The 27,738-nt window shown below is 35.5% G+C and overlaps 1 protein-coding gene across 7 annotated transcripts in view; it reads right to left on the reverse strand.

Moving 5' to 3' along the window:
• SMAP1 (small ArfGAP 1) overlaps window positions 1–27,738 on the reverse strand; it is a 183,882-nt gene that overhangs the window by 67,570 nt on the left and 88,574 nt on the right. For 2 of the 7 annotated variants that reach the window (XM_072832420.1, XM_072832426.1), the window contains 3 exons: window positions 27,641–27,688; window positions 26,190–26,270; window positions 13,000–13,080 (listed from right to left, as the gene is read on the reverse strand). The exons of 1 other annotated variant lie outside the window; for it this stretch is intronic. In XM_072832420.1, coding sequence (XP_072688521.1) covers window positions 13,000–13,080; window positions 26,190–26,270; window positions 27,641–27,688 — 210 coding nt within the window. The remainder of the gene's footprint in view (window positions 1–12,999; window positions 13,081–26,189; window positions 26,271–27,640; window positions 27,689–27,738) is intronic. 4 more of the 7 variants (XM_072832421.1, XM_072832422.1, XM_072832423.1 and 1 more) reach the window with 4 other exon arrangements.

A 27,738-nucleotide genomic window follows, 5' to 3' on the forward strand; every position in this document is an offset into this window, starting at 1 on the left:
TTTCTTGTATTTTCCATGATTTTTATAGTAAGAAACAAATGGCTATAGAAAGAAATGAGGCTGAATATCATTATCATAATGATAAAGATTTAGAAGTAGATGTAGACTTGGTTTGGTGGAGAAAAGAGACATGGGCGGGGAGGGGGATATAGATGCAAATCAAAGTTACTGAGACAAAAATAAGAAAGGTACAATTAGAAGACATCTACTCAGTTTCCCTGGATTTGTATATACTTGAAAAGGCATTAACAAAAAGTGAAAACAAGTAAGTAAACGCTGAAGGGCTTTGACATTTGTACTTTTTCTATAAGCAGTTAGGCTTAGTTATCTTAATTCTTCCCAGTGTTCAGGCCCCCACTAAGTTTTGATGACGCTGGAATCTTTCTATTCTGCCGCCAGTTATTCTGGCACTTCAATACTTTCAAATAAATGTAGTAATCTAAACAAATAATTTTAAGTATCACAAAAGTAATATTCCAGAAGACGAAAAATGACATCAACACCCAGTTTGATGTATCTATAATTTGAATTAGTGATTCTGAAAGGTGGAGTAGATTTTACCCACAGGGGACATTCAGCATGTCTGAAGACATTTTGGATTGTCAGGACTGGCAGGATGCTGCTAAACATCCTATAAGGACATCCCCCCAGCACTGTATCCCTAATACCTAAAACAGTGTTTGGCATGCTGTAGGTACTCAAAAATGACCAGTTTTTTTAGTTTTAATACCTTCTTTAATAAGACATTACAGCACACAACTGAGCCCCAAGTGTGTCAGTTAAACATGGGGATGCAGATCCATGGAAGTAAAATGGAAACAAATATAATCTTAAACCCATTCTTTTTGGCAATTAATGGAAACACAGAATACAATGGACCAATTCCCTCTCAGTGTCTCAGATTTTATAAAGTCTTTGAAGACACCATAACAGTTTTATGATGAACTTTGCTGTGATCTGTTAAAGAATCTTCAAATTAAATAATGAAGATGCTTAAGAATTATAGTTTTCCCCTTAGAGCAAATTTAACTCAAACATAATAGAAAGGGATTGTACTAATTATCCTTACACAAAGCATGAGAATTAATGTCTTATGTAAGACCAATGCAGCTATTTTCCTATCACTGAGATATAACATTAAATATAGTGTCTTCAGCTGCTTATAAAAAAGGGTTAAATACAGGAACAAAAAGCTTTTATTCTGAATTACAGTCAGTAAAACAAATGAAAAAAAAAAACTTGTGAATGATTTTTAAATGATTTGTTACTAAATGTAAACATACATATGGTCAAAGCATTTTTAAAAACCTTTAAACTGTAATTTAGCCAGAACTTCAATAATACCCACCACAAGCAATCAGGCAAATTCTTATGTTCTGGTACCCAACATATTAGGAAGTAACAGATATTAAATCTGAAACTTAGGAAATTAAATACATGAAAAAAAAAGACTAAATTAAGATTGTAATAGAAGTCACTAAGAAAATATCACCACTGAAGAAGCTTTTCCTTGTCAATATCTTAAACTTACAGTGAAGTCAAACAAGGTGGGCAGAATCTGCACAGCTACAAAACAAATGCAGTGATAAATTACAGCAGAAAGAGGGAATGCATTTTGTAAATCCACAGGATCAGATTTGTGGCTCTAAGCAATTACCAGCAAATAGTTGAGTGTTCTTCCTATTATATTAATTTTAAAATTTAAACAGTTACAGCAGTTACACTAGTAAAGTTAATAGCTGACAAGAGCAAATTAGAAGAACCCTAAAATTGTCTTAACTGGGAGGGATTTACCTCATCTATCTGAACCAACCCATTTCCCCATCCTCAGAGCCAAAAGAATGTGGAGATTGGCCTATTTTAATCTTTTACTAGTTCAGACAGAAGTCATACTGTACACAGTCTTTGATTTTAGGAAATAAATAAATATATATATATATATATATATATATATATATATATATATATATATATAAAACTGAGGCTCAGAGTGTTCAGACATTTAGAAAATAGTAGAGCTGAGAAGCAGATTGAAGTCTTCTAACCAAAATTCAGGCTCTTCCATCTCTGTCTTCTAAGGGTTTTGTTAATATTTTTCAGAAGGTTCTTTAAAAGTTCCTATCATTTGATTTAGCAATTCTGGTTTTAAAACTGATCCTAAGAAGTTATCACATAGCTGTACTCTGATTATATATATATTTTCATTAATCAAAAGAGAGATACATTTTAAACTTTTTAAAATGATTTTATTTATTTATTTGACAGACAAAGAGCAGGCAGAGGGCGAGGGAGAAGCAGGCTCCCTACTGAGCAGGGAGCCTGACAGGCTACAGGGCTCAATCCCAGGACCCTAGGATCATGACCTAAGCCAAAGGAGCTGCCAAGGCACCCTGAGAATACATTTTAAAAAGAATCTTACTGTTTGCACAGCCCCTGAGCCTCTCTCATCTTGTGTTGAAGGACAGGGGACCTTCTGCCCCAGGTTGCTCCTTTATCCAGCCCCATCCTTTTGAGGGGGTTGGGGATGTAAAGGGCCTGAGGTCTTCACTTACTCAGTAAATAAAACTGTTTTTGTGGAAAAAAAAAAAAATCTTACTGTACTCAGAGTAAGATAAATTATGATGTATCCATTCAATGGAACATTAAAGAAAAAAAAGCATACATATATTTATCAAGAAGAAAGGGCATTGAAGATTTAACCAAAGACATTGTTAAATGACAGAGGAGCAGAGTAGGTAACAAAATAATATGTATAGTGTGATCTCACGTAGATATATACATTTCCATGGAAAACAATCAGGAAGGATAAACTTCAAAATGTTAGCGATATTTTTTTCTATGTGGTCAGATCTGTGGTGATATTTCTTTTTGCTTACACACATTTTCTAACATATTAAAAACATATATGGTATGGGTACTACAGGGAGAGAGAGGCTATTAAAAATCAGCTAGGCTCTGTCTCTTGGTTAAAGAATGAGTAACTATAAATTTACTATAGATAAAACATATGATTTCTTTTTACTCAGGCATAGCACTGTGATCTTCTTTTTCAATGAGAAAATATTAATTTTTAAAAGGGTACTTAATAGCTAAAAAAGATAGGAAGCTGTCAATAGCAACTAGCAATCTATACCTTAATAAAACTTAGATAATAGAGAAGCTGCGTTAAAATGCTTTCTAAGCCTAATGTACAGTGATATTGCACCTATTATTTTTTAAATCTACAAAGAAAAGATTATTAACAAACTAATCTCTAAGGTTGAGCGTTAAGCTGGGAATGAAATGATTTGTGGAAAATACAAGGAATCTTCCAAACCCACTTATGAAAATGCTCTGTGAGGCATCTGCTATGCTTACTCACCTAGACCATGTTCTATGATTTCTATAAAAGCATTAATTATCAGAAATATCTTATTCTCAAATGAATTCATGTATCATATGAAAGGCTTATTTAGCCTAAATTACATTTGAGAGCTTGATGACTGTGTAAATATCTCGGTCAGATTGCCAAAAAACACCTATCAATATAGCAACTGGCAATGAGCCACCTAATTTAACTTTATAATGTTTTACTAAGAACAATTTGGTTTACAATTGGTTGCTTACTTTCATAGGGCTGTACTGAAATTTCATTTTTTTATTTTTTTAAACATTTTTTAAAATTTTTATTTATTTATGATAGTCACACAGAGAGAGAGAGAGAGAGAGAGAGAGAGGCAGAGACATAGGCAGAGGGAGAAGCAGGCTCCATGCACCGGGAGCCCGATGTGGGATTCGATCCCGGGTCTCCAGGATCGCGCCCTGGGCCAAAGGCAGGCGTTAAACCGCTGCGCCACCCAGGGATCCCAGTACTGAAATTTTAAATTCAACAGATTTGTAATTGTAGTTTACACTTATTCTGTAAGATTAAATCACTTATATTTATCAAGTAAAAATTTATTTTTTAAGTTTTATTAACATAAAAAACTGGGACGCCCGGGTGGCTCAGCGGTTAAGCATCTGCCTTCGGCCCAGGGCGTGATTCTGGATTCCCTGGATCGAGTCCCGCATCAGGCTTCCTGTGTGGAGCCTGCTTCTCCCTCTGCCTGTGTCTCTGCCTCTCTCTCTCTGTGTCTCCCATGAATAAATAAATAAAATCTTAAAAAAAAAAAAAAAAACATAAAAAACTTCTTCAAAAAAGCAACTTTGCTGATTTTTTCTTTTGCAACTAGTAGGAAAAAAATCATTTTTCATCTATATCATTTTCTTAAAGAATCAAATACTTGTCATATCTTGACATAAACTTTTTAATGACAGTATTAACGTAGGAACCTTCTCTTTCCCATAATACCACTGCTTCTCTAATTTCCTTCTTGGGATTTTTTTTTCTACATTCATATACTTTGTGAACTGATTTTTCTTTCATGAATTTCAAGAAGCTAGTGGCAAAAATCTGCATAAGAAACACTTCTAGGACAGCTCTGGTGGCTCAGCGGTTTAGCGCTGCCTTCAGCCCAGGGTGTGATTCTGGAGACCCAGGATCGAGTCCCACGTCAGGCTCCCTGCATGGAGCCTGCTTCTCCCTCTGCCTGTGTCTCTGCCTCTCTCTCTGTGTCTCTTGTGAATAAATAAAATATTAAAAAAAAAACTTTCTAAATTTAACATTAAAAAATTGTAACACATACTTTGGAGACCACATCCCATTGACAGCAATCCCTTTTAAACTAAAGTACCCCACTAAGGGATATATGACTAAGTATATACATGCGTATGTACAGGAGCACAGAAAATTATAATTTGTTTAAAACAGTTATCCTTATGTAGAGCTACTATGAGAAATTACATATTTTTTAATGCTTTGCTTGTTTATAGATTTTTTTCTACAAAACAGGTAATAATAAAAAATAAAAGTTTGAATATTAAGAGAATTTTTAAAGTTCATAAAAACATAAAAATATTCGAAGACAGGTACATAATTATATCCTCTCAGTATAATGATCAGAGAGGAACTTAAAGTCCATGAAAATATCTCTGAGAATAATCTAAATTATTCTATTAATATATCCATTGCATATAAAAACAATGGTACAACATATGGTATTTGTCGATTGTACACATGAAACTAATATTATACTGTATGTCAACTTAAAGTAAGCCATTTCTTCCAAATTTTATATACGTATGTGGATATATATATGATCTATATAAATACAGAAGTAACTTGCATTAGAAATAACTAAATAATAAAAAAATATAAAATATATAAATAAATGAATGAATGAATGAATGAATGAATGAATGAATGAAATAACTAAATAGGCCAGCCCGGGTGGCTCAGCAGTTTAGCGCTGCCTTCGGCCCAGGGCCTGATCCTGGAGACCTGGGATCAAGTCCCATGTCGGGCTCCCTGCACGGAGCCTGCTTCTCCCTCTGCCTGTGTCTATGCCTCTCTTTGTCTCTCATGAATAAATAAATAAAATCTTAAAAAAAAAAAAAAAAGAAAAGAAAAAGAAATAACTAAATGCCTTTTCTCCTAAATTAGACTTTGTGTTTTAACAGTAAAACAATTGATTAAGAGATGAGAATTATGGTGGGTGAGGAACCAGTATGAAATAATATGGAAAAGGTGACTAAAAGCCAGCTCTATACAACACTGAAAGTCATCTTTAAGAGTATTTTAAGGGCAGCCTGTGTGGCTCAGCGGTTTAGCGCCACCTTCGGCCCAGGGCCTGATCCTGGAGATCCGGGATAGAGTCCCACATCAGGCTTCCTGCATTGGCTCTGCTTCTCCCTCTCCCTCTGCCTGTGTCTCTGCCTCTCTCTGTGTGTCTCTCATGAATAAATAAATAAAATCTTAAAAAAAAAAAGAGTATTTTAAAATGATTTTAGGAATCTGTTCGTGTGTTCAGTAGGTGGAATAATTCTAAATTTAAAACTATTATTGCCAAGAGGACTTTGAGATCATTTAGGAAGCCCTGTCATTAATAAATGAAGGAAAGAAGGTTCTGTAGTTAACTGACTTTGCCAAGGAGATAGTTAACCACAGACCAAGGGCTTGAATCTGGCTGTCTTCCTGACTCTGCTTCTTTCACTGCAACTAATTCTCAGTTGTTGGGAAGGCAAAAGCAGAGGATCTCAACAAACTGTTTCTGTAAGTAAAGTTTTATCAGAACACATTCATTTACTGCTTGTTTTTACAAAGAAAAAATGGAGTAGTTATGAAAGATATCTTATGATCTACAGCCTAAAATAGTTACCAACTGGTCCTTTACAGAAATAAGTTTGCTGACTCTATGTTGAAGATTTTTTTACCATACAATTCAGAAATTTTAGAACTTGATCCATAATAACCCATATGATGGGTTGTAAAAAATAATAATAAAACAGAACAACACTAGCAATTACCTTATAAGGGGTTAATCCTACTACCACCAAAGAATCTATTTGTCCATTTTGCATATTTTGACACAAACATCTTTTAGAAAAGAAAAACTTAGAACTTTCCAAAGGAGAAATTAAGACTTGACTAAACTGAAAGAAAATTCGTATACATTCCTATTCTATAAAACCACTTCTCATTTACATGAATATATTTATAGATCATTGGCTATTTGGGAGAGAGCCTAACAGATAAATCTAAGCTAAATGAATTAGAGATGTCAAATGTATGACAGAATATTTTAGAAAAAGTCAAATTTATATCCAATTTTCCAGCAGGATATCTAAGGCACAAAGGAGACATATATATTTAAGTGCTAAGAACATCTAGCCTATTAATCACATGATTCATTAAACTTTTCACTTTTATCTTTCTCTTCTCAGAAAAGCAAGCAAACCTGACTCCAGCTGATCCTGTTAGTAACAGCACACACCACAAAAAAATGTAAACCTCAGTGAAACTTAAGTACAAAATACAATTTACATAAAAGAGACTACTCAAGGAAAACAAGTTTATTTAAAGAAGTCCCCACTAGAAGCTAACAAATCAGTAAAAGTTATTAATTTACTAGTGAAGATAGCATGAAATAAGGTTACATACAAACACATAGCTCTTTTTTAGGGAACCGGGGACAGTTCATTATAAAACAATATATCTTACATTGTATAGTCTTGTATATCCTACAAGACTAAAACTTGTAACCAGAAAGGAACCTAAAGATATATATATCAAATTAGAACACACACACACACACACACACACACACACACACACACACACGATCTGAGACTTTTTTTTTTTTCCCCGATCTGAGACTTAAATTAGAAGACTTGGGTTCAAATCTCTGAGCTGCCAACAACTGTTAATACTGAGCAAGTTACTTCTTGATGATTTAATGTCCTTCTAATATTTAGTGTACTCCTTCCCTCCCTCCGTCCTTTTTAGAGAGGGTGGGAGAAGGACAGAGGGAATCCTCAGCAGGCTCCATGCCCATGAGATCAAGCCCCACACAGGACAATCTCACAACCCTGAGATCATGATCTGAGGTAAAATCAAGAGTCACTTAACTGACTGAGCCACACAGACATCCCTAGTTTATTTCTTTTTTTTTAATTTTTTATTTATTTATGATAGGCACACAGAGAGAGAGAGAGAGGCAGAGACAGAGGCAGAGGGAGAAGCAGGCTCCATGCACCAGGAGCCCGATGTGGGATTCGATCCCGGGTCTCCAGGATCCCGCCCTGGGCCAAAGGCAGGCGCTAAACCGCTGTGCCACCCAGGGATCCCCCTAATTTATTTCTTTATAAAATAAGCGATTTGGACTAGAGTAGTAAGGTTCCTTCTAACCCCCAAATTAACAATCTATTTATTTGAGAGAGAAAGACAGAGTAAGAGCACGAGTGGGAGGATCAATGGGAGAAAGAAAGGGAGAGGGAGAATCTCAAGCAGACTGGGCTAAGCATGGAGCCTGATGTGGAGCTTGATCTCATGATCCTGTAATCACGACCTAAGCTAAAACAAGAGTCTGACACTGAACAGACTATACTATCCAGGGCCACAAATTAGGTCATTTTTAAGTAACCATTTATTAAATCACTGCTATGTGTCAAGAACCATGTTAATAACTTTAATAACCTGTAGAAGCTAATGAATTTAGAAAAAGCGTTTTAGAATAAATAATCTCTTCTAGCCTCATTCTTTTAAACACATAAAGACATATGAGATGGAGTTTAATATGTGCTGCCTTAAAAAAATAAGTAAAATCCTTCTTCCAAATCAGACTCTATAAAATCTCCAACTAAACTAGGTGACATTAGTCAAATTATATATTCTCTCTGAATCTCCATTTATAAAATGGGGACCATCAACAACAACTCTGTAGTTTTTGTGAGGAATAAAGATAACACCCACAGGTATAAAGTTGAAAGCTTTCCCTATGATGTCAGAATTAAGACAAGGATGTCCTATCACTAATTCAAAAACTAGAAATAAAAAGAGCAATAAAATCAGCTACAATAATGTTACAAAGCTAAGGTATCTGCAACAAATAACCGAAAAAAAGCTAGTATCCTCTATGTGTGTTTATACACAGATGTATACACAGATTGGTACAAACGAATGAGGAAAAGTCAGCAATCTAATTGAAAAATAGACAAAAGATCTGAACCAGAACACCAAAAGAGGAAATCCAAACAGGCAATAAACATATGAAAAAGGCATCTGGCCTCATTAGTAATCAAGAAAAGTGATATTAAAAATATAATGGGATATCATTATATACTCCCCACACTGCAAAGAGTAAAATCTCTAACATATACTGTAAAGAATATGGCCTGACCAGAATACATTTGGTATACAATTTGGAAAACAGTTTAACCTTATCTAGTCAAGTTCAAAATGCAGGTAGATTGGGATGCCTGGGTGGCTCAGCGGTTGGGCATCTGCCTTTGGCTCAGGGCGTGATCCCGGGGTCCCAGGACACTGGGATCCTGCGAGGGGCCTGCTCCTCTCTCTGCCTATGTCTCTGCCTCTCTCTGTCTCTCATGAATAAATAAATAAAATCTTAAAAAAAAAAAAGATACAGGTAGATTATAACCCAACAATTGCACTCATAAGTATACCTTAAAGAAATGCATGCTTAGATGCATGAATAGAAGTGTCCATAGCAGCATTGTTTGTAACAGCTAAAGCCTGGTTATAATCCAAATATTTATTAACAGTGGAATGGAAAAATAAAATAAGGAACACACAAAAAAATAAAATAAAATAAAATAAAATAAAATAAAATAAAATAAAATAAAATAAAATAAAATAAAATAAAATAAAATAAAATAAAATAAAATAAAATAATAAAATAAAATAAAATAAAATAAAATAAATAAGGAACACATATATAATAGAATACTACAAAACAACCTAATAAACCATAACTAAATACAATATGATTGACCCTTATAAAATGTTGACTAAAAAAGCAAAATACAAAAGAATGTCTGTGATATCACTTCATTCACATGTTAAAATATAGAAATAAACCACACTGTTCAGAAATACATGCAGAGAAGGTTAAACTATTTCTAAAACGAAAAGAAATTTTTATCTCTGGGGAGAAGGGAAGTGATTATTTTTTTTAAAGATTTTATTTATTCATTCATGATAGACACAGAGGGGGGTGGGGGGCAGAGACATAGGCAGAGGGAGAAGCAGGCTCCATACTAGGAGCCTGATGTGGGACTTGATCCCAGGACTCCAGGATCGTGCCCAGGGCCAAAGGCAGGCACTAAACCACTGAGCCACCCAGGGATCCCCAAGGGAAGTGATTATTTATTAGGAATGGTGTTGCAGGGGCAGCTTTTGGTGTGTTGCTCATGACTGATTTCTTGACTTAGTGAATACATGGATGGTCATTTTACAAATATATTGTATATATACAAGTACACTTGTAAGTTGTACACCTGTAAGTTTCTGGCACACAGGAGATAGTAATAAAAACAACTATTACATTATAATGATAATTTTATTCTGACAACTATTGCTACTACTTTCACTGATATTACTACTAATTTCTCTTCTGCCGATTATATATGCCCCCTTAAAATATCAGCTCAGAGAGACTATACAGAAAAAATGCCTGTATGTGAAAATGTATGCATGCCTATTAAGCTTTTTATTTGTGTTATTTTCTTTTCCGTTTCCCCACTGTTACACTTCTAAATGCATCTTCCTTTTTATATACTTTGCACTATCCTGACCACAAAATTTTGATAGGAACTAAAGTTTTCCCCTCTACATGATTATTCTTTCAGCAAGGATCTGCTGATGGTGACATCAGCAGCAGGAGTCCTAAACCTCTGCAGGTTGAGTAAGAATAACAGATGATGTATAAACTGAGTTTAATAAAATCTAAGTATCTAAAGGAAACAGTATAAGAACTATACTAGATTCTCATTGCTCACACACCTTGAACTGCTCTTCTCAAGCTCCCAACCCAGAAACTCAGTTTTAGGTGATTGCTGTAGCCCTTTTCTACAGGAGGCAACAGAAGAAGTATTTACATGCAAGGCTATGAAACACACATGGTCATGGTCACTACATCAAAAAGCTCGATACACTTCTATGGTAAGGTTTAAGTGGTAATAACTTGTCAAGCACCAAAAAAACTCTTTATTTTGATATTTCCAATTCTTGATAACAAAATATAACCTCTACTAATGATTTTAAAATTCCTTTTAATGCAACCAGAAATTATAAGAAATTTCACCTGAAGTTTACGATGCATGTTGGGGTGCTTGAGTGGCCCAGTCAGTTAAGCATCTAACTCTTGGTTTGAGCTCAGATCATATTCTCAATCATGAGATCAAGCCGCACCTCAGGCTCTGCCCTTAGTAAGGAGTCTGCTTAGGATTTTCTTCTTCCTCTGCCCCTCCCCACTGTGCTCTAAGTCTTAAAAAAAAAAAAAAGAAAAAAGCCGACTGCATGCTAAAGAGAAAGTTACCAGAGGAGGAATAAAGCCACTTAAAGTAACCAGGTCATAATTACCAACTTAATCACTCCTTTTAAAAAATGGAATATCTAACATCTACATTTTTTCAAAAAAATCTAGCTTTTTAAAAATAGATTTGTTTCAGATGGTGGGGGGCAGCTTGAGTGGGGGAGATGGGTAGAGGGAGAAGAGAATCCTTGCTGAGCAAGGAGCCCGATGTGGGGCTCAATCCCAGGATCCTGGGATCATGACCTGAGCCAAAGGCAGATGCTTAAATGACTGACCCACGTAGACACCCCATTAACATCTAAATTTAATTTGATGAAAGGTAAGAACTTGTGTTTATTTATTTACTTTTAAATATTTTATTTATATATTCATGAGAGAGAGAGAGAGAGAGAGAGAGAGAGAGAGGCAGAGACACATGCAAAGGGAGAAGCAGGCTCCCCACAGGGAGCCCTATGCAGGACTCAATCCCAGGACCCTGGGATCACGCCCTGAACCAAAGGCAGACACTCAACCACTGAGCCACACAGGTGTCCTGAAAGATAAGAATTTAATTCTGTATACTATCATTAAAACCAAGTGATATTCAAAGAAATTAACTTTAACTGAAAATTAGTATTTCAAATAATTGTTCTTAGCAAAGGTCTTACAGTCAGCATTTCCAGTTTATTAATTGTTCTTCACTACCTTGGAATCAACATACTATGAGATGAAAAACATCAATGAATTAGTATACATATATTTATTCTAAATATCTGCTACAAACAATAAACTGTTAGAAATACAAAGAAGTGCAAGACTTGGTCCCCACCTTATTGATGCACAATCTCAAGAAACAAAACATCTATGCATCTGTGTTAGATAAGAAAACTTATCTAAAAATACAATTGAACAGTAATACAAAGAAGGAAGTAATAATATCAAATGTATAGCAATGTCTCCAGAATTCTGAGGAAGGGAAAAAGTGTGATCCAGTGGAGATATTTAAAGGGACTTCATGGGAAAGGTAAATGAGTAAGTCTTAGCAAGAGATGGGGAAAAGAAAGGATATTCTTACAACTCTTTGAAGGTAGAGACTGCTTTAATAAATGACAGAGAAAGAACCACTATGTACCTGCACTATACACTTTAAGTGAATGCACCTTGTATATGTAATTTACACCTTGATTAGGTCAGTTTTTTTAAATTTCCGCAACTATGAAGGATGCTCCCTTTTACTGACTAATCCTTTAACCATGCTTCCATATTTTCATGATCAAATATATTCAAAGCCAAGCTGCCATAACTATTTACCCAAAGTCTTTTAAAAAGCTAATGCTCTTTACTAGTTTGCCTAAGCACATCTAGATGGCATATCACTGTCAAAATAATCTTCCGAAAGAACCTTTCTGAATCAGATATATCTCTATAGACTTTGAAACGTTACCCACAGCCTTTGCTCAAAAAAACAATCAACATGGACTTAAAGGTCCTTTACAATTTGAGCTCCATCTACCGTGCTGGTCTTATTTTTCACTACTGTCTATACACAGATATATATCTTTGCAAAAAGATATGCATCTATGGATAGGGATATTTTTTCTATACATAGGTATTTTTTTCAACAGAGATACTATTTTTCGAAATATACTTTGTATAGTTTCAGTTTCTATACCTGTCCTTAAGGTATTCTCTCCAAATGATATACTCCTGCCTTTCACCTTAATCCTACCTACAAATCAAAATCTACCTCAAATGTTTACCCTTAAACATCAACTCTTTTCTGAAGGCCCCTTCAGGTATGATCTCTTCATTCTCTAAACTTTCACTCAAATCTGTTTGTGCATGAAAACTAAAAACATTTTTATGTCATTAATAAGAGAATACTAATCCTTAAGGAATTCACATGATCTACATAGTTACATAGATATGTAACTGACTAAAAGTTATATAGGACAATCTAGAAGGACATGCTTAGCATACATATCCATTCAAAAAATACTTACAAAAGAATGATTATTAACATACTGTAAATATCCCAAAAGACATTCATATGTAAAAATACAAAAATAAGATGGTAATATTAATAGATATTTTTTAAAATGAATTTTACCTTTTCAGTTGTAAGAGGTTTCACAGGCTTTTCTGGCTCCTTTTCTTTCTTTTTCTCTTCTTTTTTTTTTTCCTTTTCTTTCTAAAACACAGACCAAAGTTTTGTTTACTTTTTAAAAAATGTCAGCTCTTAACACATTTTTATTTTATAGGTTGAGCCATTATTTGAGGAAGTGTTTGATGATGACTATCCAGTGATACTGAAATACAAAAGTAAACACAGCAAATTCATAGTCATTGAAATTACATATTGATAACACAACAAAGAATATCTTTTCTTTAAAAAATTTAAGACAGAGATGAAACTATTTAGAACTTCTTTGAAATTTTAGAGTTTGTTTAAACAAATGAGACCTCTAAATCAATAAATTCTCACTGTGTCTTTACATCAGGCTAGGCTTCGTAATAGCAACCATAATACTGAAATTTGAACAAGAAGAAAAAATGTAAACTAACTGTGAAAGAATTCCTTATGACACAGATGAAAACAGATTACAACATGTGAACATGAGATGAAAAGGGAAAAAATGCTTTAATTTTTTTAAATATCACAAATCATGGAGACCCCTGGGTGGCTCAGTTGACCCCTAGGTGCCAATTCTTGATTTTGGCTCAGGTCATGATCTCATGGGTCATGTGATGAAGCCTCATGTTGAACTCCATGCTCAGTGGGGAGTCTGCTTGAAGGTTCTCTCCCTCTGCCCCTCTCTCAAGCATAAATAAACCTTTAAAATATCACAAAACATGTTTAGTCTACTACATAAATGTTGTGATTTTTAAAAGGACAAAATACAATTATTTTCTCATTAAAAAATGTTAAGGATATGTATGCCTGGTACCATAGCAAATTGAATAGTATACTTAATCCAATTCAGTGTAGGTATAATGGTACCATGATGTCCACAATTGCATTTCCAAGAAGGATAAAACAGGATATAATATTAAAAACTTAAGGGCCACAAACATGCCAAAAAAGAAAAATGAAATAATAGATTAAACAATGAACATTCATAAGACATTTAAAGGGAAGAGATGCCTAGAAACCTAGAAGTGAATCACTACTACAAATGCGTATTAAGTAGTACCTTAGTTTCCTAGCAGCAAATAGGAAAAGATAAACTGATGAACCTAGGAAAGGCAGAATAATAAACACACAGAACTTAGTCAAAATGACTATGGGTTTGTTTGTATCTGTGTCTTTAAAATGGTATTTGACACAACCTCTCTCAACAAAATTATTATTTATAATTCAGAAAAGATAACCCTGGCAATTCCTAGGCTATAACATCAAGACATAATAAAGGTTCCTATGGGCCAGACACTGTGAAAATCACCTTATTTTCTAGAGTCTGAAAAAAAAAAATGTCATCATGTTCATTTTACAAATGAAGAAACCAAAACTTACACAAGTAAGGCAGAAAGCCACACAGCTAATCAATGGGAGGACCAAGGGAAGACAAAGCCAGACTCTCAAGTCACTATTCATTGCCATCCAGTGAAGCACTATTATTTTTTACTATTCTGCCATACAACAATGGTTAATATTTATTGAACCCTTACTATGTGCAAGACACTATTTTCACTTAGCAATGAAGAATAAATGAGATGAACAAATCCTTTATCTATTTTAAAACATTTCTAGATATTAAATTCGTGAGGAAAGCAATGTGATAAAACATTCTCACTAATATGTTGGGAATGAATTGTTCTATAACCTCACAGAACTGTTAAGTTTTCAAGAAAGGCACTATCATGAGAAAGGGGAAGAAGATAGTCTTTCTAATCACTGTGACTGGTAGGCACATATGATATTACCAAAAATGAATCAGATTATTTAGCTATGTTTAATGAGAAAGAGCACAATTCAGTGTTCTTCAATACTGGAATTTCAGCTGTTAAATATAGCTGTCATAATAGGGATATTATGATACAAGCTTTGAAGTAACATTAAAAACATGAGGTCTAAATTCAGATCATACAGTTTGATCCACAGATGACTCCCATCTCTAGAATCAATAGCTGCTGAAAGATCAAAGAGTACTGGGAGAACCTAATTTGTTTTAAAGTATTTTTTCAGCAAGAACAAAATACAGCAGTGTTTGGTATTGTAAAATAGTTCCTGAAACTTGGTTTCTATATATACAAATGATACAGTGAAATAGGCCTTCCATGTGGAAAAAAAAAAATCAACTGTCCAATTCTTATAAGATAGAGAAAAGCACATATCGGGTTCATTATACCCAAACTATACTTGAGTGATTTGATTAAAGATATGGTCTTCAAAAAATGTTTATTATGTACTCTGACCTTAAAAAGTTGTGAGCATATATACGCTACCATGTGTATATATTTCTTTATTGAGTATATTTAACACTATATTATGCACATTATAAAACATACATTACAATGGAAATTTTGAAAGGATAACCAAAAAAGGCACAAATAGACCTTGGGGGTAATGCTAGAGACATTAGACTTTGAAGCACACTGACTTATTCCAATGCCTTTCTTTTAAAAACTGAAGTGTAATTTACAGACACTATATTAACTTCAGGTATACAAAATAATGATCAAACATTTAATACACTGTAAAATGATCACCACCATAAGTCTAGTCTCCTCCTATCACATAGAAAGTTACATACATGAAATACAGTATTGTTGCTCTAGTCACCAAGCTATACATTATTACCCATAACTTACTTTATAACTGAAAGTTTGTACCTCTTGACCTCATCTTCTTCTCCAATTTCACCCTCTCCCCCTACCAACTCCTTCCCCTCTAGCAACCATCAATCTATTCTTTTCATCTATGAGTTGTTTTTGTTTTTTGTTCATTTGGCTTTTTAGATTCCAAATATAAGTGAAATTATGTGATATTCATCTTACTCTGATTTATTTCACTTAGCATAATGTTGTCCCAAATGGCAAGATTTCATTCTTTTATATAGCGGAGTTGTATCCATTGTGTGTATGTATGTATGTGTATATACACACATACCACATCTTCTTTAACCATTCATCCATGAATGGACACTTAGATTGTTTCGGTATCTTGGTTATTGTGAATAATACTACAATAAACATAGGAGTTCCTATATCTTTTTAAATTAATGTTTTCATTTTCTTCATATATCCAGAAGTAGACTTGTTAGATTATGCAATAGTTTTACTTTTAGTTTTCTGAAGAACTTCCATACTATTTTCCAGAGTGGCTACACAAATTTATATTCCTATCAACAGAGCATAACAGATCCCTTTCCTCCACATCCTCATTAACACTTGTGATTTTTTGCCTTTTTGATAATAGCCATTCTAACAATGATACCTCATTGTGGTTTTGATTTGCATTTTCCTGATTAGTGATGCTGAACATCTTTTAATGTGCTGGTTGAGCATCTGTATGCCTTCTTTGGGAAAATGTCCATTTTTTATGGGATTGTTTGGGTTCTTTTGCTATTGAATTGCATGAGTTCTTAATATATTTTGAGTATTAGCCCCTTATCGAATATATGATTTCCATTTTGATATATGATTTTCACTTTGTTGACAGTTTCCTTTGCTGTGCAACATCGTTTTAATTAGATGTAGTTCCATTTGCTTACTTTTGTTTTTGTTGCTCTAGCCTTTGCAGTCAGATGAAAAACAAAAACAAAAACAAAACACATCACTAAGACTGATAACAGGGAGCTTACTGTCTATGTTTTCTTCTAGTATTTCCATGATTTCAAATCTTGCATTCAAATTTTTAGTCCATACTGTGTTAATTTTTGTATACAGAATAAAACACTGGTCCAGTTTTCTCAAAATATTTATTGAAGAGACTATCCTTTCCGCATTGTATATTCTTGCCTCTTCTGGCACAAATTAACTGACCATATATATGTGGGTTTATATCTGTGCTCCCTATTCTGTTGCAGTAATCTATGCATCTGTTTTTACGTCAATATCATACTGTTTTGATTAGTATATCTTTATAATATAGTTTGAAATCAAGGCATGTGATAACTTCAGCTTTGTCCTTCTTTCTCAAGATCACTTTGGCTATTCAGGATCTTTTGCGGTTCCATAAAAATCTTAGAAATGTTTGTTCTATTTCTGTGAAAAATGGATTGGGATTTTGATAAGGATTGCACTAAATCTACAAACTTCTTTGGGTAATACAGACATTTTTAACAATATTAATTCTTCTAATTGATGAACATATAGTAATTTCCATTTACTTGTGTCTTCTGTTTCATTCTTAAGCATCTTGTACTTTCCAGTGTATTAAGTCTTTCATCTAGTTGGTTACATTTCTTTCCAGGTATTTTATTCTTTTTGATGCAATTATAAAAGAGATTGTTTTCTTAATTTCTCTTTCAAACCATTTGTTGCCAATATGTAGAAAGAATAGATTTTTGTATATTGACTTTGCATCCTGCAACTTTACTGAAGTTGTTTCTTTTCATAGCATTCTGGTGGAGTCTTTAGGGTTTTTTATATATAAAATCATGTTATCCACAAATGACAATTTTACTTCCTTTCTAATTTGGAAGCATTTTATTTCTTTTTCCTGCCTAACTAGTCCAGCTAGGACTTCCAATACTATGTTGAATAGAAGTGGTAAGAATGGGTATCCTTGTCTTGTTCCTGATCTTAGAGGAAGAGCTTTTAGCTTTTCATCGCTGAATACGATGCTAGCTGTGGTGTTTGTCATATATGGCTTTTATTTTGTTGAGGTAGATTTCCTCCATTCTTGCTTTGATGAGAGTTTTTATCATAAATGGATTTTGGATTTTATCTAATGCTTTTTCTGCATCTGTTGAGATTATCATGATTTTTATCCTTAATTTGATTGATTTGAAGATGTTTAACCATCCTCACATCCCTCCAATAAATCCCATTTGGTCATGGTCATCTTTATTTTTTTTTGAAGAATTTATTTGTTTATTCATGAGAGACAGAGAGAGAGAGAGAAAGAGAGAGGCAGAGACACACACAGAGAAAGAGAGAGAGAGAGAAAGACAGAGAGAGAGAGAGAAAGACAGAGAGAGAGAGGCAGAGACACAGGCAGAGAGGGAGAAGCAGGCTCGCCGCAGGAAGCCTGATGGGACTCGATCCCAGGACTCCAGGATCACACCCTGAATCAAAGGCGTCTAGACGCCTAACCACTGAGCCACCCAGGCGTCCCGGTGTATGATCTTTTTAACTCATTGCTGACCTGTTTGCTAACATTTCATTGAGGACTTTTTCATCTACATTCAACAAGGATATTGGCCCGTAGTTTTATTTTGTGGTGTACTTTGTCTGGTTTTGGTATCAGGATAATGCTGGTCTCGTAAAATTAATAGGGAAGCATTCTCTCCTCTTCAATTTTTTGGAAGAGGTTGAGGTATAATTCATTAGTGAAGCCACCTGGTCCTGGATTTTTGTTGGTTGGGAAGTTTTTGACTCCTGATTCAAACTCCTTGCTAGTAAATGGTCTATTCAGGTTTCCTATTTCTTCATGATTCAGTTTTAGCAGATTGTACATTTCTAGGAATTTATCCATTCTTTCAGACTGTCCAATCTGTATAGTCTACTATGAACAATTATTAACAGTAGTGTCTTATAATTTTTTGTATTTTTTTGGTATCAGTCATTACTTCCCTTTTTTCATTTCTGATTTGAGCCTTTTCTCTTATTTTTCTTGATGAGTCTGGCTAAAGGCTTGTTAATTTCATTTATCTTTTCAAAGAACCAGCTCTCAGTTTCATTGATCTTTTTTCTTTTAGTCTCTATTTCTTTTGTTCCACTCTGATTTTATTATTTCATTCCTTCTACTGACTCTGAGCTTCATTTGTTCCTCTTTTTCTAGTTCCTCTGGGTATAAAGTTAGATTGTTATTTGGGATTTTTATTTCTTGAGGTAGACCTGTATCACTATCAACTTCTCTTTTAGAACTACTTTTCTTAAATTCCACAGATTTTGCTATGCTTTATTTTCATTTTCATTTGTATCAAGTTATTTTTTAATTTCTCTTTTGATTCCTTCATTGATTCATTGACTGTTCAGTAGTGTTGTCTAATCTCCATATATTTGTGCTTTTTCCAGTTTTCATTTTGTGATTTATTTCTAGTTTCATACCACTGTGGTATAAAAAGATGCTTGATAGTACTTCAATCTTCTTAAATTTACTAGTCTATCCATGTGCACTTGAAGAGAATGTATATTCTGCTACTTTGGGATGGAATGAGAACATTCAGATATACAGATCTATTAAGTATATCTGGTCTAATGTGTTATAAGGCCAATGTTTCCTTATGGATTTTCCATCTGGATGATTTATCCACTGATATAAGTGAGGTATTAAAGTCTACTACTATTATTGTATTGCTGTCAATTTGTACCTTTAGGTCTCTTAATATCTGTTTTTTATACTTAGGTGCTCCAATGTTGCACCCATAAATAATTACAAATATATCTTCTCGCTGGACTGCTCCATTTATCATTATGTAATGCCTTTGTCTTTTATTAGTGTTTTAAAAAGTCTATGTTGTCTAATAAGAGCATAGCTCCTCCAGCTTTCTTTTGGCTTCCATTTGCATGAAACATCTTTTTATGTCTGTGTGTCCTTACATCTGAAGTGAATCTCTTATAGCATATAGATAGGTCTTATTTGTTTTATTCAGTCAGCCACCCTATGTCTGTCTTTTGATTGGAACATTTAGTCCATTTACATTTAACCTAATTATTAATGGGTATGTTCTTACTGTCATTTTGCTAACAGTTTTCTGGTTGTTTTTGCAGTTCTCTGTTCTCTTGCTCCCTTCCCTTGTGGCTTTTCAGTGTTATGCTTGTATTCTTTTCTATTTTTTGTGTATCTAGCACATGTTTTTGATTTGTGGTTACCATTGGGTTCATATATAATAATCTTATGTGTATAGCAGTCTTATATTACATTGACGGTTGCACACACATAAACACACACATTCTAGAAGCACTAAATTTTTCTCACCTCCACATTTTATGTATATAATGTCATGTTTTAGATCTTTTTATTTTGTGTGTCCCTTGGCTAATTTTTTTTTAAAGATTTATTTATTTATTTATGATAGAGAGAGAGAGAGAGGCAGAGACACAGGAGGAGGGAGAAGCAGGCTCCATGCTGGGAGCCTGATGTGGGACTCGATCCCGGGACTCCAGGATTGTGCCCTGGGCGAAAGGCAGGCGCTAAACCACTGAGCCACCCAGGGATCCCCCCTTGGCTAATTTTTATAAATATATATTATTTGAATCCTTTTGTGTTTTAATCTCTATACTGGCTTTTAAGCGATTAACTCATGATCTTTATGATATGTTTTACTTGCGAAATTTTTTCCTTTCATAATTTTCTTCCAGTTATGGCCTTTTTGTTCTACTTAAAGAGTTCCCTTTAACATTTCTCATAAGGCCAGTTTAATGGTGATGAACTCTTAACTTTTGTTTATCTGGGAAACTTTTTAGGCTCTCCTTCAATTCTGAATGGTAGCCTAGTTTGGTAGGGTTTAAATTTGTGGGGGTTTTTTCATACTTTGAATATATTATGCTGCTCCTTTCTGGCCTACAAACTTTCTGCTGAGATACTGGCTAATGTCTTATGGATATTCCCTTGTATATAACTAGTTGCTTTTCTCTACTTGTTTGAAAATCCTCCCTTTAACCTGAACATTTCAATTACTATGTGTTTGGTGTGAACCTCTTCAGGTTCATCTTCTTTGGGGCCCTCTGTGCTCCACTGACCTAGAGGTCTCAGACCTAGATGTCTGTTTGCTTCCCATATTAGCCCTTTCCAGCTATTATTTCTTCAAATAATTTTCTGCCTCTTCTCTCTCTTCTCTTTAGAATTTAGTATGCCTGATGCTGTCCCAGAGGCTCCTTCACCTATCTTCACATTTTCAATTCTTTTTTTCTTTTTGTCATTCAGCTTGATTTCCACTAACCTGTCATGCAGGCTCACTGATCTGTTCTTCTGCATCCTCTCATGTGCTGTTAATTCCCTAGGATATTTTTCATTTCAATTATAGTATTCTTCAGCTCTGATTCTTTTTTATATTTCTATCTCTTTAATGAAATTTCTCAGTGACTTCATTTTTCTCTTCAGTTTAGTGATCATTTTTATGACTATTACTTTGAACTCTTCATCAGATAGATTGCTTAACTCCTTTTTGTTTAGTTATTTTTCTCAAGCTTTTGTCTTACTCTTTCGCTCAGACCATATTCCTCTGTCTCCTGAGTTTATCTGAGTGTCTTGTTCATTTTTACACAGCTACATTTCCCTGTCTTGAAGATAGTGGCCTTATGTAGAAAGTGTCCTGTGGAGCCCAGAAACCCAAGCTCCTCAGTCACTTTAGAAACAGGCAGTTCAGGGGTGTCCTTTGTGTGAGATGTATGCACCCTTTTGTTGTGACTGGGCCATGAGTGCTGGGGACATGCTGATGGGTGGGGTTGGCTCCAATGCCTGGCTGCTACTGCCTGGCTGTTATTACCACAGGCACACTGAAGGCATGGAGCTGGCCTCCAGCCCAGCTGGCTAAGACACCTGGCTGTGCCTGCTACAGGCATACAGGCATGCTGGTGGGAGCAGTGAGTCCCCAGTGTAGCTAGCTGCAAGGCCTGGCCACGACTGCTGCAGACATGCTGGTCGGCAGGGCTGGCCCCCATTTTATGGGAACACGAGTCACTTTAGAGTGGTGCTAGTGTCAGCCAAGGTTTCCCATTAGGTGAGGGAGGTGGGAAGAAGCTGCTTTGGGTGGGGCACTGGTCCTAATAGGCTGTCTGCCAGGTTGTGGTGGAGTGGGAGCCACTTAGAAGGGTGCTTACAGAGGTAGGTCAGTCTTCAGGGGAACATGAAATGGGGGGAGTGGTTGCTAGCAAAGTTGATAGGACAGTGTCAGAAAAAGCATCTGCCAGTATCAGGTCAGCTAAAGGAGGACAAGAAAATAGTGCCTTCTAGTACTCTAGAGAAAGTTCCTACAGATCCCTGCCCCTCTGGCACATGCCCTAATTTTAGCCAATCTACTTTAACACATGCTCTAAGTACTTTTCAAACTGCTACCTCTGTTCTAGGTCTCCAAGCAAGTTAAACTGTTCACAGGCCCTTTAAAAGCAGGGTCTCTGTTCCCTATAGCCCTCTCACCCTCACAGAGTTAAGCTCCATTGATCTGGAAAGCCAGATGTTATGGAGGTTCAATGTCCTGGTGCAGATCCCCCCAGGGCAAGGGATGTCCAATATGGGGCTTGAACCCCTTTCACTTCTCAGGGAGGACCTCTGTACCTTGATATCCCTCCCATTTATGCATTACTATGCTGGGGGTTCATTTCCCAATCTGACCAGGTCTCTGCCCCTTGTATTCTTTTTTATATGGCTTTAAAAAATATCTTTAGTTGTATAAAAGCTGTTCTGCTAGTCTTCAGGTCTTTTTCAGACAGTCACTTTATATGTAACCCCAATCTTGGTGTATCCATGGGAGGTGAGCTCAGGATCTTCCTACTGTATCATCTTCCCAGAGTCTATTTTTAGCTTTTAACATTTTAATTATAATGCATGATTGGCGTAGATCTCTTTGGGTTCCCTTTTATTTGGAATTCTCTGGGCTTCCTGGCTGTTTCTCTCCCTAGATTAGGAAAGTTTTCAGCCATTATTTCTTCATTTAAGTTTTTGTCCTTTCTGCTCTCCTCTTTCTGCAACTCCTACAATGTGACTGTTATTCAGCTGGGAATGTTACTGATGCTATCCCCATAAATCCCTTATGTTATCTTCATTTAAAAAACTTTTTTTTTTTTTTTCTTTCTGCTACTGTTTAAGTCCCACTGCCCTGTCTGCCAGGTCAGGTCACTGATTCATTCTTCTGCCTCACCTTATCTGTTGCTGGTTCTCTCTAGCATATTTTTTTAGTTCAGTTATTGTATTCTTCAGCTCTGAGACTTCCATCTGGTATTTTCTTATATTTTCTATCTCTTTGTTGAAATTGTCATCATCCATTCTTCTCCCGAGATCAATGAGTACCTTTATGACTACTACTCTGAATTCTTTACCAGGTAACTTACTTATTTCCATTAAGGTTTTATCCCCTAGAGTTCTGTTTATTCTTTCATTTGGAACATATTTCTGTTTCTTCATTTTGTCTAATTCTGTTTGTTTCTGTGTATTAGGCAAAACAGTGATCTCTCCCAGTATTGAAAGAGTAGCCTTAGGAAGACTGAGTTTATTTCAGTCAGTTGTCTGTGTAGTGTCCTGGGCTGGCATCTTGTCACAACTGTCTCCAATTGTTTCAGTCCTATGAGGCCCAGAAATGCAAGGCCTGCTATTCACCAAAGCCAGGCATAAAAGGGGTGTCCCCTATGTGAAATGCATGTATTTCCTGACTTTAGCAGGGTCAGAGGGGAGCACCAGCCCAAAAAGAGCCAACCCATCCAGTCTGCAGTGTGGGATTGTGGGGATGTGGAGGGGCAGGGCAAGCAGCACTATGAAGGTAGAGGTAGTGCAAAATGGTGCCTCCTAGCACCTGTCATGGCAGACACTTCAAACTTAGGCAATAAATCTCCTTCATATATGGTCTAGTAGCTTTTCAACTTGTTCCTTTGTACTGGGTTCCAGGACAAATGAGACACTGTTGATGTGTCCTTTAAGAGTAGACTACTTTCCTATAGCTTTTAGGATATCCTTGACATAAGGCCTGATGGTTTCCAAGCCAGATATTTTGGGGACTCATCTCTCCAGTACAGCTCCCAAGGGTTGGGATGCCTGATGTGGGGCTTGAACCCCTTGCTCCTCAGGGATATGCTCCGTATGTGAGAGATCACTCCCACCAGTGGATCAGAGCACCAGGAGTGGGTTTTTAGTGAGTCCATGTCTCTGCCTCACCTATCCTCAATGTGGCTTTTTTGTCCTTTGTTGTAGAGGAGCAGTTTAGCTAGTTTTCACATCTTTTTTAGAGAAAACTGATCTATGTGTAGCTGTGATTTGGTGTGTTCATGGGAGAAGGGAAGCTTTAGGTCTTCCTATGCCACCATCCTGAATCATCAATGTCCACTTCTTTCTAAGACTTGCAAGAGGGAATCACACAGTAAAAGTGTGTTAAGGGTTTCCACCTTTTTATTCACATGAAAGCATAATTTCAGAGCAAATTTTGAAAAGGAAAAATTTGCCTTTGACACTCTTTCTCTTTCTCATGGTAATATCTACACTCCTAGAGTGCTTCTTTCCTGGACCTATGTGCTGATCTACGATACCTACAACATTCCAACCATGTACTTCATGCTCCAAAACTGTCCCCTACAGACTCCTCATGAACTCCCTTTGCCCTGCTAACTCTTAAATTCAAGTGTACCCAGCTTTCCATTCTCATGACCCTTCTCTTATCACTCAACACCCTTTCCCTGGGCTGCCTTATAATCTCAATCCTTCTCTCAATCCCTCTCTAACTGCCCCCAGCCTGGATCTCTTCTCTGGGCTACAGATTTGCATATCCAACCACCTACTAGATACCTGGATGTCCCACAGTCATATCTAACTTTTAATTCATCCCTCCCCTCTTTTGTTCTCCTCAAAACTGTTCCTCATTCTCAGCTTGCATCCTTTTCTCTCTGAATAGCACCATCATGTACTGAGATGCTCAAGCCAGAAACTGGAAGTCATAAAGACTTCCCAAACCACTGTCACAATCCATTGATTACTAAATCCCACAGATTCAGTCTTCTCAAAATCTCTTAAACTACACTCTTTTTATTCCCTCTGTCTCTAATTTAGCAACTGCTCCCATCATTTTATCCACAGATTAAGGCAACAGGTTCTCAGGCTTTTTCCACACTCCTCAGCATATAATTTATTCTCCACAGAGATGGGGAGCTGTGTGATGACAAGTAAATCAGATCCTGCTACCTTTTGTACCCTTAAAACTCATCATTAAAGTACTAGGACCTTTAGAGTAAAGACCAAAATCCTTCAGAAGGCTTAGAAGTAGGCTGTTCTCTCACTTCTCTCCCTATCCTATGCATGTTCTAACCATGCCATCTACTTGCAAATACCCAATCTACATTGCCCACAGGGTTTTTTCCCCCACAAGATGCTTATTACTCTAATTAGAATGCATCCTAATCCTCATAGCTGATGTTTATTAAGAATTTAAAATATATGCGGTGCCTCAGTGGCTCAGTCACTGAAGCATCTGCTTTCAGCTTAGGACATGATCCTGGGGTTCTGGGATCGAGCCCCATGTCAGGCTCCCTGCTCAGCGGGGAATCTCTTCTCCCTCTCCTTCTGCCTCTCTCCCTGCTCATTCTCATTCTCTCTCTCTCTCTCTCAAATAAATATTAAAAAATAATAATAATAAGATATATTCAGGTGCCTGGGTGGCTCAGTCGGTTAAGTGTCTGACTCTTGATTTCTGCTCAGGTCATGATCTCAGGGACATGAGATCGAGTCCTATGTTGGGCTTTGCTTGGGATTCTGTCTCTCTCCCTCCGCTGCTCTCCCAGTCCCCACTCACGCATGTGCTCTCTTAAAAAAAAAAAAAAAAAAGAAAGGAAGAAATTAAGATGTATCAAAAGATTGCCTTCTGTAGTAAATAGAAGCACAGTGAGCGAATATCAATCACAGCACACACTATATTGCATTAGAAACCTCCATAAAGTTCTCTGTTTTCCTCCATTAGGAATCACTGTCACCCCTATCACCAACACATTCTAATGATTATCACTGATGAGTCTATATTTATAACTCTATTATTATATACATTACCGTATCTGTATGATGGCTACTTTTGCTTAAAAAAGAAACTTAACATTAATTTTCTTCAAATGCTTATAACAACGGAATGTTCTAAAGAAAACATTTTCAATCAAAGACTTTTCTAATAGATCAAAGAATTCAACATCAAGTATAAAAAAATATATATATATTCCTGCAAGTATAGTCAGAGAAACAACAGTAAATTGCTTCTTAAATGTGGAAATATTATCTATAGTACCAATAAATCTGTCATTCTGAAATTAAACAGATCAAAGTCTTTTAATCCTACTTGCAGCATAGGAAAATATTTTAGAAATTGTTGTGTTCAATATATTTAATGCTGGAGACCCATCAAATATAAACAACTATTATACCACTTCCAAATTATGGCACATTGTAAAAGAAGTTCATTTAGCATTGAACACTATAGTATGCAGCTGGCTAGAACACTACCATACCTCCAATTTGTTTTTCTCAACAGTAGCTTGTAGAGAAGGAGAAGATACCAAAGGCTGAAGAGGAGCATCAGAGGAAGAAATCTGTGGAATACAGATGAAAAGTCAGAAGAACAAAGCGAAAGGAAGGTAATCAGAATTGACAGGCAAAGGAAAAAAACAAAACTCATGCATTTCTGAGATATACAAGCACTTAGAAATATGGTAACTAAGGGAAAAAAAAAAGCATGAGTAGAGAGTATTGCTTTCTTAAAATTCCCACATGCAACTTCTAAATATAAAATTATTTATTACAGAATAGTGTGTGGTTTAAAATAGAATTCACTATGATATAAAATGTAAAATGTACTCAGGTAAGATCATACCAAAAGTATTTTAAAAATAAACTTTTCATATGGTAAACTTCTACTTAGTATTACTACTGAAATACTAAAGCAGGAAGATAGGTCGTTTTGAGCAGCAGGAGAGTACATATGAATTTTTGTTTTTACTTGTAATAACTATATTAAGAATGGAAAATAAAACAAATAGTGCTGAAATAGTAAAAGTTAATTAAGTTTTAATAAGCTGTTTAAGAACGAAAAAAAACTCTGAGATGAGCAGCAGCAGGACTTATCAAAAAGCAATTTATACACTTCCTTAAGATCAGTAGGTACAAACACCATTTCCAGTGCTGTATTTGCTGAATTACTCCCAAAGCATTATGAGATAGTTACATAAGCAGCAAAGGCAATTTATATATGAAATTGGATTTCACACATCTTCCTTCCCAATTTCTACATGCATAGTTGATCACTTTAATGGGAGCATTATCTTCTTGCTCTCTTTATTGCCAAAATATAACTAAAATATGTTTACAAAATGCATAGTAGATCTCTGGAGCCATAAAACTGACATCTGTATATATTGCTCTATCATATCAATAGGGCCTCTAAGGAATTGTTTAAAATAAAGGTGCTATTATAGAAAGGTCATTATGTAATGTCAAAATAACATTGGGAGGTAAGTCCTCAATCACTCTGCTTGTTATTAAGTTAGTTATAGTTCTAATTCTTGAATCACAATCCAAGACCATAAATTTTTGGGTTTTTTTTTTTTTTTTAAGCTTGAACACTGCTTGTTGGCTCTGTCATAATTGTGCAATTAGCCATTTAGTGACTACTAATGGAAATTACATATGGAAGAGAAGTTTTTTTTTTTTTTTTTTTGGAAGAGAAGATTTTAAAAGAAAAATACCTTAGACTCTAGCTTCAGAGCCGCTTTATCCCATTGGACATTTACTTGCTAAAGATCTTTAATTGCGACTTTATATAAAAATAAGATTTAAAAAGCACACAAATTCACTTAAGATGATAACCTATATCATAAAGACCTCTTTGTCCAAACTCATGTAATAACTGAACATAAAATATATGAGAGAAATAGGCATACTCAGCATGTCAAGGATTACTAACCCATGACAGTTCACTATTAAAGTGTTCTCCTTTTGACTGATCTGGCCACTGTTAAAACTCAGAAGAATACAAAATTATTTAATAAATAACAGTAATAT

The sequence above is a fragment of the Canis lupus genome, chromosome 7, assembly GCF_048164855.1.
Source record: "Canis lupus baileyi chromosome 7, mCanLup2.hap1, whole genome shotgun sequence".
Lineage (NCBI taxonomy): Eukaryota > Metazoa > Chordata > Mammalia > Carnivora > Canidae > Canis > Canis lupus.